General features: G+C 54.4%; 4 protein-coding genes across 4 annotated transcripts; 3 read left to right on the top strand and 1 right to left on the bottom strand.

The window, feature by feature from the left end:
• Positions 1-742: 742 nt before the first annotated feature.
• On the top strand, positions 743-2,124 carry SETTUDRAFT_96993 (uncharacterized protein; the record flags this gene model as incomplete). The annotated part of the gene is made up of 3 exons (XM_008032283.1): positions 743-820; positions 949-1,833; positions 1,882-2,124. The coding sequence occupies 3 exons, from the start codon at positions 743-745 to the stop codon at positions 2,122-2,124; spliced, it is 1,206 nt and encodes a 401-aa protein (XP_008030474.1).
• A 1,229-nt stretch (positions 2,125-3,353) lies between these two features.
• SETTUDRAFT_44074 (uncharacterized protein) lies at positions 3,354-5,529 on the top strand. Its single transcript, XM_008031978.1, has 2 exons — positions 3,354-3,563; positions 3,618-5,529. The coding sequence occupies exons 1-2, from the start codon at positions 3,459-3,461 to the stop codon at positions 5,418-5,420; spliced, it is 1,908 nt and encodes a 635-aa protein (XP_008030169.1). The 5' UTR covers positions 3,354-3,458; the 3' UTR covers positions 5,421-5,529.
• A 3,764-nt stretch (positions 5,530-9,293) lies between these two features.
• Positions 9,294-11,684, bottom strand: SETTUDRAFT_97952 (uncharacterized protein; the record flags this gene model as incomplete). The annotated part of the gene is made up of 2 exons (XM_008032282.1): positions 9,294-11,465; positions 11,532-11,684. The coding sequence occupies 2 exons, from the start codon at positions 11,682-11,684 to the stop codon at positions 9,294-9,296; spliced, it is 2,325 nt and encodes a 774-aa protein (XP_008030473.1).
• A 1,785-nt stretch (positions 11,685-13,469) lies between these two features.
• On the top strand, positions 13,470-14,237 carry SETTUDRAFT_34927 (uncharacterized protein; the record flags this gene model as incomplete). The annotated part of the gene is made up of 1 exon (XM_008031939.1): positions 13,470-14,237. The coding sequence occupies one exon, from the start codon at positions 13,470-13,472 to the stop codon at positions 14,235-14,237; it is 768 nt and encodes a 255-aa protein (XP_008030130.1).
• Between the last annotated feature and the right edge of the window lie 4,294 nt (positions 14,238-18,531).

The following is an 18,531-nucleotide window of genomic DNA, read 5'->3' as shown; positions in this document are numbered from 1 at the left end:
TGGCTGCGCACGAAGGATTGCGCGGTCGAATGGCAGAGACTGGGACGGCGGGCGAGGGTCGAGAGCTTACTTCGTTAGCTGAGCTATTGCTTGCCTCTCCACCTGCGCCGCGGCTAGAACACGGTGCGTCAGCCCCGTTTGCACATCGACATACGTACCATACTCGTACATACGTCGGCACGTTTGCACGCCTGCACGCCTGCACCGCTGCAATCGCCTGTTGTCTCATTCCCATCGCCGCGCTGCTCCAGTCACGCCACGCCACCGCGCCCAGCTGAAGGGAAGCTCCCGCCCAGGCTTCCGCTCCGTCCAGGCCAGGCCCAGCAGGCCCAGCATTCCCACGAGCGTCGGGACGGACACAAGCGACTCCAGCACGCATACTCATACTTCCTTAGCCGCCGCGCCCACGACACGCACCATCTCGTATCTCTCTTGCATCCTCGCTGGTCGGCCCGCCGTGCAGCCACCGGCCTCGCTGCCGCCCACCGAGATAGGCCCCGCTGGTTCAAGAGTCGCGGCGTCGACATCGCCCTAACCCCACACTCGCTGCTGCGCCCGGAAGGCTACAGTTGCTAGCTCTCAGCACTCGCACGCGGCGCATCGCACTGCAACCCCGACCGCGCAGTTCCCACTCCCACCACCACCCCCCAAAGCCCGCGTGCTCGACGGCCACGGTCACGGTCACGGTCACGCCCATGCAGCGCGGGCTGCCGTCCCCAGGCTTGCGCTGTGACTTGCAACCATGTCGGCCTTTGTGCGCGTCTCAGGCCCGCCCAACAGCAACTTTCTCGTCGGCTACCCGGGCATATCAGCTACGCTTGTACGTGCTCCTCCTCCCTCCCCGTCAGAATTGTGCACCTGGCGCTCCAATCTCCCCCTCCCGCTGCCGCGGCTGGATGACGCGCAACCCCTTCGCAAGGGTACTGGCCCAATGCTGACACCTCTCAGCCTCGAATAGAAGGCAAAGTAGAGATCCGGCCACTCGTCGGTGTCTCAGCGCCTGTGAATATCTCGCTTGTCACCATTGCCTTGCACCGTCGCGAGACGATACATCCCTCCGCCGACTCGGTCACGAAGAAGCACTTGGCAGCCCCGCGCAAGGAGATCACCGACATTGTGGGCAAGGAAATGCTGCTGTATCGATGTGCGCCGGGGCGAGAGCATGAAAGCATATTGTGCATGGACCTGCCGTTCGTCATATTTATACCATATGGACGCGGTGGTGAGGAGGTGGCCCGGAGAGTACCGCCTGCAAGCTTACAGCTGCCGAGTCGCACGGCTGAGACGTTTTACGAACTGGTCGTGACGGTGCAGCAGGGACCGCAGGAGCAGAAAAAGTACCCGTTTGCTGTGCCCATCCAGCGTTATGACACCCTGTCTACCTTTGGCATGTACAACCGGCCTGAAAGCGCCGAACGGGTGACGGACCATCTCGTCACTCTTGGAATAAGCTTGCCGCGTTGGAGTTACGGCCCGCTCGATCCGGTTTCAGTGTATATCAAATTGAGTCCAAACCCGGACTGGCTTAACAAGGCAAAACGGGTCACAATACAAAAGATTACGGTCGGCATAGACGAGGAGATCATCTTCAATCACGAGGGCGATGAACCGACACGCAAGGTCAAGACGTTGGTGAAGACGACACAGGCAGTCGGCGTCAAGATGCCCGAAGCGGGTTATTTCACCAATCTAGGACTTGTCTTCCCGGCAAAAGATCTACGGGACAGCGCAGGGGTCATACCCAGAGGACAGAAAGAATTTCCCATGTATGCTGTAAATGGCTTCACCACGACGGGAACCCTGTACAAGATTGAGTATTATCTTACAGTCAAGGTAAGTTGAACCAGACTGTGTCCATGTACAACTACTGACCAGCTGCAGGCCCAGATGTCGTCGGCACGAGATATCTTACTCCGGCAGCCCATTGTTGTATGTCCATTCGATCACGCTGGCTGTAAAGAAGAGATGGAGGCCATTGAACAAGCTGCCAAGGATGCCGCACACGTTGCGCCTGACAATCCTATGCTTCCTGCCAGTACCATTGTTCGATCCAACGACCCAGATGGTTTACGCGCTTTGGGAATCTCCATTGTAGGGGGCGTACGAAAACCACTGATTGAGTGAAGAGTCATGATCAAAGAGTTGGAATTCCAAAAGTATACGGGTGGTTCTGGAAAGCCGTCACGCTCCAGTAGCACATCTACGACTTCTACGCCGGCATGGAAGACACGAACTCAACGTTTCACTGTAGCTCGAGCTCTGTGCTTAGTCTCCCCGCTTCAACGATGGGAGTTTGGACCAAAAGCATCGTTGAGCCCCTCCAGGCTGTGCGCTCGAGGCCTGGGATTTCTCCGTCGCGGGTGCCTATATGTGGTACAAAGAGACCAAGGAGCATACAACGCAAGCGACAAGCTGCACTCGCTGCAGCAAAGCTACGGGCCATCTGTTGAACCCCACCACCGCACGCATTTGGTCCATTTGAACATACAATCGGCGCAAAGTCATATACCCAGTGTTTTTGTGCACTGTTTTGCGCGAGCTCTTATTTTCTTCTTCTTCTTTTTTCCTTCTATTAGGCGTTTAAAACCAGAACGAACGGGATAAGCAGGACAGTCGCCGAAATTCTGTTTCCTTTTATGATACCTTCGATTCGTTTCTCTTGAAATGTTTAATCACTAGTCATTTGGACTGCAAGCAAGCAGGAACCGGGTACGAGGATCGGTTGTGCGGAGGTTGCAGGGCTGGCTATGTGTAGGATGATGGTTGCATGTAACGTGAAGAGCAAAGGCGATTTGGCTATGTCTTGGGATGAGGGTATACGAAAGGCAAAGAGGAAAGGGAGAGTCGAAGACATTATTACCATTACGTTTTACTCAAAACAAACTTGATATCTTACTTTGATTCGTATCTTTTGCATGCAACTCTACTTGAGAAACTTTGATTTCTCCTTTTCCCCTTCTGACGCTTCCCTGTCAAGCAGTATTACTTGTATGCTCTGTGTGGAGCTGTGTTGTGACAACTGATGCAAACGTCATCTGCGAACGGGGTGAGGTCGGAGGTCATCGGAACATGCACGTGAGGAGGGCATGGTTTCAAAGCAAGTGGGTATCTCGGCAGTGGCAGTGTGGCAAGGCGCCGCGGAGGTGTGTCGTTGGAAACTTTTTTGGAAATGCGGGCTTATCGATAGGCTGGCGGCGCGTTGCATGACTGCAAAGGGACCTGTTCTCCGCGACATCGGGCCCTAGAAACCAGGAACCTTTTTTTGGTATTTGGACTCTGCCTTTTTGTTCTGCGACTGCCACGCTTCTGCATTCTGCTGTTCGTTTGTCTTGCTAGTTGGAGTCTTTTTTTTTCTCTTCTCTTTTCTTTCTTGCTGTCTTCGCTGAGTCGCTTCGCAAACATTCTCGTTCCCTTCTTGGGCTTGCCACCCCTCGTTCCCCGCCAATCCTCAGCGCACAATGAGCGCCATTCTTTCCGCCGATGACCTGAACGATTTTATCTCGCCGGGTGTCGCGTGCATAAAGCCTATTGAGACGCTGCCGGCGCAGCAAGAAGAGACGCTGGTATGCGCCTTGTTTGTGTTGCATCGTGGGTGGGCGCATGCTGACAATTGCTAGAATGCCTACGAAGTCACCACCGAGGAGAAGGCTGCTGCCTCACAGCCGCCGCCGCCCGCTTCCATATCGCTGACAGATTGTCTTGCTTGTTCGGGCTGTGTAACGAGCGCGGAAGCGGTACTGGTTTCGCTGCAATCGCATACTGAAGTCCTGACGACGCTTGATACGTACCGATCGCTGCGCGCGCCATGGCTGGCACAGAATGGGACGAACGGCGTCGCCAACGGACACGCAAGCGGTGGCGCAAACGGTGCGGTGAACGGGAGCAAGTCCGAGGGAAAGCTGTTCGTGGCAAGCGTCTCGCCGCAGACACGCGCAAGCCTGGCAGCCGTCTTCAATGTTTCCGAAGTAGAGGCTGGGAATATGATTTCTCAGCTCCTCAGCGGTCCAAGCGGCTTGAGATCTGGCGGCCACCAGGGAAGCGACTTTACATGGGTCATTGATATCAACGCAATGCGAGAAGCTTGTCTTGTAGCAGCCGCAGACGAGGTTACCAATGCGCTTTCACCCGCCGCGGTAAAGGCATTGCCAAAACCTGGCTCTGAAGGCGCGATTGATACTATACCAAAGGCACCTATCCTCACATCTGCATGTCCTGGCTGGATATGCTATGCTGAAAAGACGCATCCATACGTTCTGCCGCACCTGTCGCGCCTCAAGTCGCCACAAGCGCTTACCGGTACATTGATCAAATCAGTCCTCAGCGAGCGCTACAATGTACCTCCGTCACAAATATGGCATCTCGCAATCATGCCCTGTTTTGACAAGAAGCTTGAAGCCAGTCGCAGTGAGCTCACATCTGCTGCCTGGTTACCAAGCTACAACCAGTCCGAGGAGAAGATACGAGACACCGACTGTGTTATTACTGCTCGTGAACTACTACACCTAGCCGCCGCCCGTGGCATCAACTTTGCCAGTCTTCCTCGGACCCCAATTTCTTCATCAGACCGAACGCCATTCCCAGACCCAAAACTGGACGCTTTTCTATTCCCGTCTTCACGCCGGAAGAACCAGAGTGTTGTTGCCGGGCCCTCTGGCGGATACCTGTATCACATTCTACAGACATACCAGGTACGAAACCCAGGATCATCCATATCAGTAACAAGAGGCCGGAATTCCGATGTAGTCGAATACTCCGTGGTGCAGGGCTCAGAAACCATTATCAAAGCAGCGCGGTTCTACGGTTTCCGCAATATCCAAAACTTGGTTCGGCGGTTGAAGCCAGCAAGAGCAAGCAGGTTACCAGGTGGCAAGACGGGTGTCAGCCGGAAGCCAGGCGGAGCCAGTGCAGCCGGTGAAGGTGTTAAAGACTACGCATATGTAGAAGTCATGGCCTGCCCAGGCGGATGCACAAATGGAGGAGGACAAGTCAAAGTCCAAGAAGTCGAAGAGGTGCGCGTATACGAGGGCATTCAAAAAGCAAACGAAGATGCACCAGCACCAAAGCCAGGCCCAAAGGAACAAAAAGAGTGGCTGGCCAGAGTCGACGAAGCTTACTTTTCAGCTACGGATTCTGAAGATGAAAAGACCGATAGCAGTGGTGATCATACTACTACCACTACCACTACCACTACCACCACTACTACCAACGGCCACCACGCCCCCGAAGACATGATCGACGGCATATCAAGAAGCCACATGAAAGACATGATGGCGCACTGGTCCCAAATCACGGGTGTAGAGCAGCAAAAACTCATTTATACCTCGTACATCAAAGTCGAGAGCGACGTCGGCAAGAAGAAGAAGCAGAGCGATATGGAAAGAGTAGCTGGTCTGGCTGTTACGGTTGGTGGTGGGTGGTAGTTTTGATGTATGACTTTTTTTTCTTGCTTCTCGCTGCAATGATCAAGCATGTATGGGGCGTTTATATATAGATTATTGGTATATACGATATATAGCATGTAGCATTTATATGTAATTGAAAGTGCATGATAAAAAAACCCCTTTTTGGCGCAATAGAGTTTGCATGTGCTATGTGTGCAGTGTGTTAGGTTATGTTGGAAGTACATAGTTTAGGTGACTTTGGCTTGCTGACTCTTTTCTAGATTGCATGGCTGTGTGTTTTGTATCACGCTGCTGTTTGCACGTCTATGTCTTTTTTTAAAGCGCTCTTTTTATCGCTAGACACGAATGAATCAAGGAATCAAGTCGCATTCGTTATCCACACCAACATAGCCGGACAACAGCGACTTGCGGCTATATCATCAATTCAAGACACAGCACACAGCACACGGGGTACTAGCAGACCGACAGATGTATACATAGATAAATATAGCACACATATCCAGCCCCAACGCACAAGCACACATGTTGGTTTTGCAAAGCGAGAGTTCTAATAATGTCTTTGACGTTGAACGTCGACGCGTCGTTAATTCCTGGTACATGTACTTCAAAGGTATAGTTAGGAATACAATTATGAAGTATCTGCACGTGTGCTTTGAAATATCTAACGACGTTGGAGAAGGAGAAGAAGAAGAAGAAGAAGGAGAAGAAGAAGAAGAAGTGAGTGATACTAAGAAGTGGGGGAAAGCGAGAAGAATATGGGTTATGAAAGTGAGTCTTGATAGCTGTGTACGAGCACGCATATAGGTGCTCTGGTCAAGTAAAAGACAGAGGACATGGAGACTGTAGACAGTTAGTTTGGTTGAAAACGAGACATGGGCAACGCAAGGCAAAGGCCATGTATGTGAATAGGCAAGCAAGCAAGCAAGCCAACCAGCCACATCGGCATCAAAGTCCCAACCAACAACAGCATCCCTACCTCATCTCTTACCCCTTCAACTCCCCCCTTCCTCCCCCTCCCATCCCCTCCTACACCCTCACCCTCACCACTCACCACTCACCACTACACTCACTACCCCACGCACCCCTACCCACCAGCCTCTAACCCCCGTTTCACAACGCCCCTCCTATCCACAACACACCACCCCACCAGCCATCAGCTCTGGAAACCGACAATCCAGCCGCCCACCGCCACATCGCACTTGCCCGTCTCCACCCTACGTCTACGTAATATACATGCATGTACATGCGGTATTACCGGATCCCGCATTACGCATAGAACGTATGAGCAGGGGTGCTGTGGGTGCGTATAGCATGGCCGTGGCCGTGGCCGTGGCGTGGCGTGGCATAACACTATCGAGGGGGATGGAAGCTTAGGATGGGGATATAGTAGGGTAAGGTGGGATAAGGTGGGATAAGATACAGTAGCCTAGGTTAGGGTATCCCTGCTATGTATACCTAGTGGCCAAGCTACGTATCTACGTATCTATATAAATGTACGTGCCCACGGGGGAGTGAGTGATTAAAAGGAAGGGAGGGTGCGGGGGTGTAGGATATACATGATACTGAGGTAAAGAATTAGCTGCATTTGCTGTACTATAGATACGCACACACGTACACTACTTGGATATATCGTGCATGTACGATGAGGCTAGCGGGGGAACCGTTACTACACGTTATCGTACCATATGGTATGGTATGGTATGGTATTGTATGTAGGCCGTGCGTTGACATACTACACCGTACTATACTATACTATACTATACTATAGTACATGTAACGTGCCATGGCATTGATGCAGATAACAGGCATCTTCGCTGGATATGTAGGAGCGTTAGGGGCGGGCGGCCGGACAGCACATAGTACAGCATACAGCTCATAGTACAGTCAACACTCAGCACTCAGCACTCAACAGTAAACACGTTGGTTAAAAAAAGAGGGGCTGACGCTTGTAACGAGGAAAAAAGAAAGAAAAGAAAGACAAGGCAGGGATCCTTTTTTTTAATCGATCGATGGGCATGATGGTTGGATATTGTTGTCGTGGTTGTGGTGAGAAAAGCCGGTGAAAGCAACAGGAGTGCGTAGTAGCAGTAGCAACAGCAGTGTTGAGGAGCGAGGAGGAGCATGGAAAGGAAAAAGAACAGGAAGAGACAAGGGAAAAAGAAGAGAAGAGAAGAGAAGAGAGAGAGAGAGCATGAACAAAGGAAGAGTGTGGGGGGGTGGTAAGGAAGACGAAGAAACAAGAAGCTAGCGCAACGGTACGACTCAGCTGCTAATGCTAATATATGAAGGGCGAGTGTGTGTATGTGTGTGTGTGTGTGTGCGTGTGCGCGAGTAAGTGAGCGAGTAAGTGAGCGAGCGAGTGTGCAGCGAGTAAGTAAAGCAAAAACAAAGCTGCTAAACCAACTACTTGAACTATATTCTAAAGCTACATTTTTTTTTACATACGAGATTGGTTGGAGTGTGGGGGAAAAGGAAAAAGATGCTGAGAGTGTGAATGCGTATGCGAGAGCGAGGGTGATGATGATGGAAGGGGGGGGAGCAGAAAAAAGAAAACAAGAATTACACGTCCTGGGGTGAAAAATAGGAAAGAGGCAGCCAGCCCCAGGATCGATATGATGATATGGTAATGCGCGGTTTCTGTAGTAAAAGTAAAACCGGAAAAAAAAGAAAATCCGGAAAAACCAGAAGATAATGCCAGGTGGTATCGAACTCCTTCCCATAGGGCCCGAGCGCAAAAAAAGCGCAAAAGGCAGACAGAAATGTACAAGATTTGGGGGTCTGACTGGACCGAGCCATCCTGGGCTCTTACAATAATATGTTGCCTCGGTATTACCGTATTACAATGGGGGGGTAAGATGGAGGGAGGAGGGCCAGTATTTTTTGGCGGATAAGCAAAGAAAACGAGGATAAGAAAGAGAAACCAAAAAGAAAACAACAGACGCTAGGAGATAGAAACGCGCCAAGAGCGAAACGTTTTTGCAGGACTCAAGGAGAGAGATGTTTATGTAGTAGAGAGAAGAAGGCAGTTGATCGCTCAGAGCTATTCTTTACAACAACACCACCACCAGACCAACCAACCATGTATGCCCCAAAGTTATTCCAAGAAAACCCGGTTCTTTCCCTCCCTTCCCTTTGCCTTTAACCAACAAGGATATTGTAAAAAGGTAATGGTATGTGTGATGTAGTCGCCAAATGCGCAAATTGGGGTATCCGCCAACGAAACGAAACACGGTGAAGATGAAAATGAAAAAAAAACTCGGTCTAGTATGGTATGATGGAAGGAGTGACGCGCCGCGCCGCTGCCGATTGAGCCAGGCACGGGCGTGCGCCAAAAAAAGGATCTTTTGAAACAGAAAATCAAGGCTCAACCCGGTAAGTGGGCTTACACGGGGAACCCTTGGAGTGTGGTAGGATGTCCGCCCAAGAAATCGCAGCATGTCGACAATTTCCCACGAAATGGAAAGACGACGATGTGTACCGCCCACCACAGATATGAAGTAAGATGCCGCCCGAGAATATGGTTCAGTATAAGGAAATGGGTGGTGGTGTTACAGAGCGAATGTGGAAGTGATGTTGAAAAAGAAACAACGGGCAACTTTCCGTTGTTGCGAGATGATAAAGGATGGTGGGTGCGCAGAGGGACAATGGGTGTTATGACGCCAATAACACCGTCCCCGAAGATGCGCTTGCTTTTGAGGGCTTTGTAGCGCACCGCGTCTGTGTCTATCTTTCTGTAATCGTGCACCGTTCCAGACGGGAGAGCTCAAGGTCGTAGGGTCGTATAGGAAGCGACAAGGAGCGGGTACGGTGACCCAAATTACAATTATACGGATGAAAGAACATGCAGCGAAGGCAAGGCGAAAGGAAGTACGGGTCCCGTAAGGTTGGATATCATCGGTGTCGGGTTTGGGCAGCCATGAGGCTAGCCGCGACACTCGAAGCCCAGTCCAAGTCTCCGTCGGATGGTGGTGTTGGCCACTTGGATACGGGGTCGTTGTTCTCCTTGGTATGGTTCTTGGAAATGTCCATGGGCTTGCTTGGTGTTGCGTAGTCGGACTGCCCAAAGCCAACGCTGTTGCGATTCGCCGACGGCGAGGGTGTCAAGTAAGATGCAGCAGCACCCGACTGTTTCTCGTTGTCAAGCTTCTTTGCCGCCTTGTGTGTGGATGCGAGAACCTCACTGAGGAGCTCCTCCTCTTCGTTGGGTGTCTCGTACCGATTTGATGGGTTCGACTTGTTCTGCACGGCGCGGCGTGTCCTGCTCGAGACAGGGGCGCTGCCGTTGTTCTCTCCGTTTCGCGGCTCAGGGCCGTGTGGGACAGAGTGATGGCGCTTGAGCATGGGGTTTGATGCGACACGTGAGCTCTTTGCCGACGCACTCTGTTGGGAGTGGGCTTCTACGCTGTCGCGCACATGTTGCAACGCCTTGTCCAGCTCAGCAAACTCCGAGGTTGAGGCTGCTGGGCTGGCGGCTTGTGACTGCTCCATGATCAAAGACTGCCTAGCGCTCGTCGTGGTTGCCCAGGGAGCGCATCCTGCATTGGCCTCAATGTCATCTGAATTGGGCGACATGGGGGTTTGGTAGCGGCCTGACAGGCGTCGAGCGCGCTTCCTGAGGTGTGAGAAGAAACCTTCTTTCTGTCCACTGAGGGGAGAAGTCACGTCCAACTGCCCATTCAGTGCGCGCTCGGCCTCTTGGCGGTGCATGTCTGCGTAGTGATTGCCGTGTGAAGCGACGGACAGCTGGCGGCCAATCTTCTTTGCAGCCAGTTCATCGTTGTTGGCACGAACATTAGCCTGTGCAGTCACCTCAGCAGATAGCGGTGAGATTGGCTTGATGGAAGGCAGAATGGGGATAGGCGCGCCATTGTTGGAAGCCCCGTTTGTCCACGTAGCTCGCTTAGTGGCATTGAGACGTTGCTTAGTCGACCCACCCACATCACCTGAATTCGCTTGTGCAGGTGACGGCCGAGGTGAGATGGGCTGGGCAGTGCTGTGCTGTGGCACTGCTGGGGCACTTTCGCGTGCAACCAATGATCGGCGGAGCCACGAAGACGTCTTTGATGTGAGCTTGGGTGAGGCGTCGGGCGAGTCTTTTCCGGAGACCTCAGAACCCTTGCGGCCCAACAGGCGAGAAGACGATGACTTGAGTCGTAGTGGATCGACAGCGTCCTGGAAGTATTCGTGTTCGAGTGCTTGTCGCGACGTAGGCCTAGCTCGGGGGTCCCACAGGAGACACCATGTCACAAACTGGGCCAGGCTGGCTGGCCACTGTGGCGATGGGAGGATGGTGTCGAGTGAGTGTGGTGCCATCTTGGGGAAGGAGAATCCCAGCTTCTGGGCCAGCTTGACACCATCCTTCCATTCGCCACCTCCGACGCGTTGGCCATTCTTGTTGACCCAGCCTCCGGGGCTGCCCATGATCTCGCATACTCGCCATACTTGGTCGACCTCGTTTCCGCCAGGGAACAGTGGCTTCAGTGTGGCAATCTCGACAGCCATGGCACCGACGGCCCAAATGTCGACAGGCGCTGAGTAGTGGCCAGCGCGCAGAAGAACCTCGGGAGCGCGGTACCAGCGGGTCGAGACGTACGTGGTGTAAGGAAGCTTCGAGTGGGTTTCCCTGGCCAGTCCAAAGTCGGCAATCTTGATGGTGTAGACGGGTGGTGTCGATGGCGGTGTCATCATGGCCGAGTAGCGGCGAAAGGGGTGCGATGTGTCGTTTTGCTGCGATGTGGAGACGAGAATGTTCTCGGGCTTGATGTCACGGTGGAAGAAGTCGCGGTCGTGAATGTGTTCCAGTCCCGACATTATCTGGAAGAGAATACTCTTCACGCTGTGTGCGTCCATGGGCTTGTGCTCGCGGGCCTTCATGAGCTGGTACAGGTTGCCGTCCATGAACTCCATGGCAATGTGAAGTCTGCGGCTGTAAGGGTCCAGGAAGATGTCCAGGGCTGGCACCAGGTGTGGGTGAGGGGGCAACGATCGCAGGAAGATGACTTCTCGCAGCTCCAGACAGCTCGAAAACGAGTCAAATGTCTTCTTCATCGTCTTGATGGCCACCTACAAAACGACGCGTCAGTTTTGGGCTTGGGCGCCATGGTTCCCTTGCATGGTCCCTGTACGTACCAGAGTGCCGCGACGGGCGATGTGGGATCCAGCAGTTCGAACGCGAGCAAGTGCAACACTACCGAAGCTGCCATCACCAATCTCCTTCATTACTTCATACCTCTCCTCGAGCGAAGCCCAGCCATGTGGCTGAACTTGTGATTCTGAGTGCATCTTGATGTGAAATGCAGTTGTGTGTGTGTGTAAGGACAGAAGGTCTGTTGTAAGCAGAATGCTCCTGACGAAAAAAAAGGGACTGCGGACGCGTTAGGAAAAGTGAGGCGGGGAGGCGAGGACAGCAAGACTCGCCTGTAGTCAAGTCCTTTTTTTTAGCGGTAATGCTTGATGGATGGCGGGATGGGTTTAGTTCATGCCATTCGAGGGGTCGAGGGGTGCAGGTGACGATGGTACAGATGGGGCGGCGGCGGGAGCAGCAGCAGCAGCGATGAGGGGTTGGGTTGTGTCGACGATTGGAGAGAGAGAGAGAGAGAGTGAGAGAGAAGGGAGGGGGAGGGGGAGTTCAGTGCGTATCGAAGTGTGAGATGCGATAGTAGGGTGTGGTAAGGGTCCAGGTTGATGCAGGTGCGGGAATGTCGAGAAAATGAGAGACGACGGTTGGGAGGGCGTGTGGAGACGTGCCCGGGACCACGGTAGACGGGTAGTATTCCGAAGCTCAGGAAGTTCTAGTGAGGATGAAAGAGTAATGAGTCTGTGATCATAGCTCGGCTGGCTTAATGATCGGGCTGGGAGATTGGAGCGCGCCTGTGCGCTGTCGGGGAGGTAGGGATGTGGATTATGGAATTGCAAGTGAAGGAGGACAAAGTTGGCGAGCAGCAGCAGGTGATTCGGCTCGGAGGGGGGGGGGAGTTTCGAAGGCAAGGCGGTCTAACGGGAGCCAAATTGTGACGCAGCAATGGGCAGCGCGCACGAAGACGCGCCGGCTTTCCACACGTGGATGTGATTGATGGACGGCGTCGTGTAATGAGAGACAGCAAGGGGGTGCGCGGGAATGGGCCTGAGCACAAGTCGCAAGGCTAGACCCAAGAGATTAGAGTGGAAGGGGCGCTCGGGGAGCGTTATGAGTCGTAGTAATGAAGATCGCGGCGCCCAGACGGGGCAAGTGCGGCCAGCTGGGCCAGGAGCCGGTCTGTTGCTGTGGTGAGGGCGGTCGCTGCTGTGTGCGTTGGCAGCAAAGGCGGCAGATGGCGGAGACGGACAGACGCGACGGGGTGGGCTTAGCCAGCGCGCGAGGGCGAGGGCGCGGTGGAGGGCGAGGGCGGATGGGCGGCGAGACCAGGCGGGGGAGTGCAGGCGGATGGGATGGCGGTCAGGGCAGGAGGCATGGTTTTTGAAAGAGAGGGCGAGAGGGCGCGAGGACAGAGTCGAGGGGGGTGGGATAGTTTGTGATGGGCAGCGTGTGGCGCCTTTGGGGGGTGAATGGCGCGAAATGAAAGCACTGGGGGGGGGTCAGCGTGAGGGTGGGTGGCTGACTGTTCGACGGGATCGGGGCGAGTGGGCAAGGGCGGCGCGAGGGCTGTTCCAGGCTTAGCAGAAAGGAGGGCTAGGCGGGCCGGAAGCGGCTAGCGCGGCGCGAGGGGGGCAGCGCGGCCGCGAAATGTTGTTTATTTTCCCCCTTTCATTGGGCCCCTGCGCGTGTTTTTTTGCGCGCGCCCATTTATGCCCCGTCACGTGCCGCGCAATGCAGAGCGAGCGAGCCATTTTTGGCGGGCGGGTGCATTGCATTGCTGGCTATGCACCGCCCGGCGCGGCGTGTGCATGTGCTATGTATGGACGACGACGACGACGACTAATTCACCGTGCACAGCGCTGCACAGCGCTGCACTGCTAGTACATGCCATGTTATGTATGTCGACACGCCGCCGACCCCGCCCCTCACCGCAAAGCCCGCCTCGTCCTCTCGGCCCCCTCGTCATCATCATCACCATCAGCACCGCCGCCATGGCCCGCATCCGCATGCTCGCCGTCGCCATGGCTACCACCATTGTCGCTCTTGCTGTTGCTATGGCCGTCGCCGTCGCCGTCGCCGTCGCCGTCGTCGTCTTCTCTGCCGCCACCACCGCCGCCGCCGCCCCGCCACGGAGTCGTCTTACGCCCGCCGCCTTGGGCCGTTTTGCGCTGCAGGCAGGCCCGGGGCGCAGCGCCCTCGCAGGCTTGCTGGGACCAGGAGGACATGTCGGCCAAGGGCGCGCCAGGAACGTCACTGACACAAGCAAGCATCAGGCTGTCATTTCGCAGCGGCCCACGTTTCGCGCCCCCCTTTGCACGTCTCCCCGGTGGCGGCAGGTTCCTGATTTGTGCCATGTTCCTGGCCGGGCGCTCATGCAGCCTTACTCGATTGGCCGCAAGCAGCCTAGCGCGGGCGGCCGCCATTGGCCGGGGCCGTCGTGTGCTTCCGTCAACGTGGTTTGCATGTCGAGGCGTGCCTCTAGCCTTCCCGCGGCACACCGGAAGCCCGTCCGTCTCTGTCGCCGTCTCTGCCATGCCCAGCGCGGCTTCGAGTCAAGCGGTGGGTGTGGTCGCGGTCGCGGTCGCGGTAGCGGTAGCGTGCGAGAAGGACCGTCGTTGATGCGTTGCTGCTGGCGCTGGTTTGCTGGTGCTGGTGCTGATGTGCGCGCGCCCTCCCAGCACCGTGGTTTGCCAATACAGCCAAATGTCTCTCGCGCACACCACCCTCGCCCTGCCTATACACACTCTCGCTCCCCATGAGACGCTGGCACCCTCGGCCTCAGGGGTCGGGCTGGCCGGCCACAGGCCCGTCGCGCACTCGCTCAGTCATGGCATCATCCCTACGCCATCACACCAGTCGACCGACGCAGGGCAGGCCAAGGCACGGCGCGGGGTGGAGCGCCCCCAGCCGCCGTGTAACTTGGTCTGCTGGACCACACGGCAAAGAGCGCAAGAGGCAACTCTAATGGCTCGGCCGCCATTCTTTGCGCGGCACACTTGCACTTGGTTGCCCTTTGCCCTTGGGGGTGTGTGTGTGTGCGTGGGCGTGAACAGACCGATACCTGTCCTCGACAGAGTTTGGCCTCTGCTGACCCAAGGCGAACCAGTTGGGCCGATATTTGTGTGCGCGCGCGCGAGAGAGCGAGAAAGCGAGAGAGAGAGAGAGAGTGTGTGTGCTGACCATGCTGGCCTCCGCCGAGCCCACCGTATCCTAATTTTCCTCGTCGTGTCCGGCGCTGGGCATCTGTGTGTGTGTGTGAGTGAGTGAGTGGAATGGTTAGTGTGAATGTGTACTGTAAATGTGAGTGTGTGTGTGCGCGCGCTGTCATGCCCCAGACCCTGAAATGCCATCGCTCTGCAAACTGTCCCAAGCGCCCTGCAACCCACGCCCACGCCTTGCTGGGCGACGCGTGGGTTTCAAATGGCCTTCAGCAGCCCGCCCAGGGGCCCTCATTCTTCCAGAATATTTCTCCCGGCCACTGGCCCTGTCGCGGGCTATTCAAATAGATTGCCGGCCCACTGCGAATCCTGCCCTATGCCCACAGCATCTCCGGGCCCGTACGACTCCCACTCGTGCTCGTCTGTTGGGCTCCCCTCTGCGCCGCCATTCGCTTGTGGAAACTAATACTGGTCGACCCTCGCCAGAAGAGTGCGACGCTCCGCTGCGCTGACTAGCACCCGTCCATCCATCCATCCCACCTCGCTCCTCCCATGTGCTTTCACCCCCCTCCCCGTCTCGCAACGCGCGACACTGTTTGACCATTTTCCTTTGCACAACCTTATTCTCTCGCCACCGCGCCCTCGCTCCGTTTGACCTCTCGAGTAAACATCCACCCAATGGGCCGCCAGTCTCAGCATCCGTGCCGGATACGGTATACACGACCGTGATTTGACCTGCCCCCCCTCCCAAAAGCAACCACGTCTCTTAACGCGTTTGACCTCGCGCACAGCGGTGCATAACCCCCCCATCACACACACACTTATCCCGCACTATCAGCTGCAACTACAGCCAAGCTGTCTAGCAACCACGCGACACGGCGCCATGATACCGCGAGCCTACCGCAGGGCCGCCCGCGGTTGCATGCGTCACTCGCCGTCCAAGAGACCGGCCTCGTGCCTCTGGGGGGGGGTTTGTGGAAAACCGGTTGCAACCGCCCACCCACACCCACACCTTCACCTTCACTCCTCTTGCTGCCTCAGCCGTTTCGCCAGACGCACCTCGCCCATGCCGACCGCATCCCACGACAAAAACGTCATTGTGCGGCTGCACTAAGTTTTGCTTTGTTTGCGCCGCACTGGTTCCGCATGCAAAAGCATGCCCGCTATCCGAACAAGCAAGCACCACGCCGCCATGTTCGGATGGAAAAAGTAACTTTGATACGATGCTAGTACAGTAGGCGTAGGTCAGTCTCGAGCCACCTGTTTGTCCCATACACACACACACACACAGCCCCATACAACCATGTACCATCTCTTTCACAATGTGGCGCGACCGTCTGCAGCACGACGTAGGTGCGAAATGCGCTGCATGTACTGTAGGATGAGGTCGTGCAGTCTCATTTGGCCTTTATTGACACCATGGCGATTGAAACACTCACCCGTCTTCTGCATCCTCTCAGCTGCACAAGGCCAATCATGCCATGGCATCCACCACCCGGCCTGTGCACCCTCCCCAGCCCTCCAACCTCCAAAACCAATATTCGCCTTGTCGCGATATTGTCGGCCGTTTATTGACCCCAAACTCTGATCATCATCTTCTCTCTCTCTCTCTCTCTCTCTCTCTCTCTCTCTCTCTCCACACACACACACACACTCCACTTCACTTTTTACCAGCCGAGGTCGTTTGCGGCAATCCTCTCTCGGCACACCTGATCCAACGTCAGCTTAACGTCTGGTGCGCAAGGTCCGGCCCGAAACATTTGGCCAGAATACCCCCGAGACTCGCCAGCTGCGTGTGCTCGAGTGATTCGGCTTGCTCCGCCCGACCAGGGTTACGTGAGCTACTCCATTCCCCCATCACCGGCCCATGCCAATCAATAGGCCCGTCTCCTATTCCGAGCCAGTCGCTGCATTGCTCATCACAGCGCAATGTCTAGACCATGCCCAGGGCTGAGAACATGTCGGCACTGTCTCTCGCTACACACGCACAACACACATCGGCGTCAGCCAGCTGGGAAACTCCCCCCTACAAATGTCCAATAATGATAGCACTCCAATCATTCTCACAGCGCCCACTCGCTCCTTATGCCTCACTTGTCCCAACAAATCCAAGCCTATCATTAAAGCATTCACCCACAAGCAAAGGAAGAAAGGAAGAAGAAAAATCAATATGTGGCTTGACAAGACGCATGGTTGATCACGTCCGCCCCCGATGCGACATGCATAACGAAGGAAAGAAAGAAAAAACACACATGTACACAGACACCCAGCCCCCCACATGCACCTGCACCACATACCACGTCACCCCACAAACGCACTCACACACACACTCACACACATACAGCCATGTCCATCCATTGCTTCTGTCAGTTCCCAGCCGATAATACTTTGTTTGTATGGACATGTATGCAAGCTCGCCTAACCTTTGCTTTCCCCCATGCACAACAAAGCAATCCAACCCAACCCAAAGCTAAGTAAATCCACCCATCCCTCGTCACCAATTCAAAAACAAAACAAAAAACACTCCGCCCATGTGGCGCAAAAGCTGCACTTTTGCCCCCCCCCCCAGCTGCGACTTGGACAAGACCCACCGCTATGAAAAGAAAAGATCAGGTAAGATGAACGAGTCAAGACACAAGCTGGAACAAGATGCAGCCCCAGCTGTAATGCATGTGTGTGTGTGTGTGTGTTAGCTGAGGCGCAGAAGAAGAATACATGCACGGATAGATAGATAGATAGATAGATTGATTGATTGATTGACTGAGTGAATGCTGTCCACATCTCCATGGCTCAGAAGTTACAAAAGTAAAATAAAATACGCAGAAGAAGAAAAAGCCTAGGTCCACTGAATCGGTACATGGGATAGATAGATAGATAGATAGATAGATAGATAGATAGGTTAGGTGCGTGGGTGGGTACTACATACATGCACATGTTCCATAACGACACGTGGAAATTCCCCGCGTCAAAGATACACACACACACACCTATCTATCTATCTATCTATGTACACCTAGACCTACATCTATAACCCCCATCGTTAGCTATCCATGTATATCCTAATGCACGATAAATCCCGTGCTCTCACCGTCTATTCTACTGTATCTGTTCCATCTTGTCTTGTCTTGTCAGATCATCTCCTCCCCCTTCTCTGTCTCATCCCAGCCTCCCCCCCTTCCAATATACCAAGTGCTTCCATGACATGCGCTTTTCCTCAACGAATATAAAAATAAAAAAAACAAGGGGAGGGTATATCCAACATTCTACACTGCTTCTTTCTTCATTTCTTTCTCCATTTCTCTCTTCATCTTACTATCCCCCATCTATCTCCATGTCTCTACATACTAGATCCCATTCTCTACTAATGATTACCGGACTTGACACATGCAGTCATGGACAAAAATAACTCCATCCCCCACCCGACCCCCATCTCTCTCTATCTATCTATCTATCTATCTCTATCTATCTCGCTTCGCTACTGCTGCTATACATGAGACTTGGAGACTAGACCTATGTCACATAGAAACTCCGCTGTCTGTCTGTAGCTCGCCCGGTCCGCTGCTGCTGCTGCTGCTGATGCTGCGCCAATGCGCTAGCTAGGCACAGGCACCCCCCCCCCCCCCCCCACCCCGTGTGAGAACTACACACTGTTCAGCAGCCGACATCCTGACCGCCTTTTCATGCACATAATGCCGCCACACACACACGAGCCAGAAAAGACCCATGGGTCCAGAACTAAATAGAATTTAGCTTCCCCCCTCACAGGCGTCGACATGCGCAAAAAGGACCCACGATGCTGGTAACTGCCGCTACTTACGCCTTACAGGGAACGCCTGCTCGCGGATGTGCGGGGGGGTGCATTCCACCATCGGTTGAGGCCTACTGCTTCGAGATG

This window comes from Exserohilum turcica, assembly GCF_000359705.1.
Source record: "Exserohilum turcica Et28A unplaced genomic scaffold SETTUscaffold_7, whole genome shotgun sequence".
In the NCBI taxonomy this organism is placed as follows: Eukaryota; Fungi; Ascomycota; class Dothideomycetes; order Pleosporales; family Pleosporaceae; genus Exserohilum; species Exserohilum turcicum.
The sequence above is the reverse complement of the archived record's forward strand: the minus strand, read 5'-3'. Positions and strand labels throughout refer to the sequence as shown.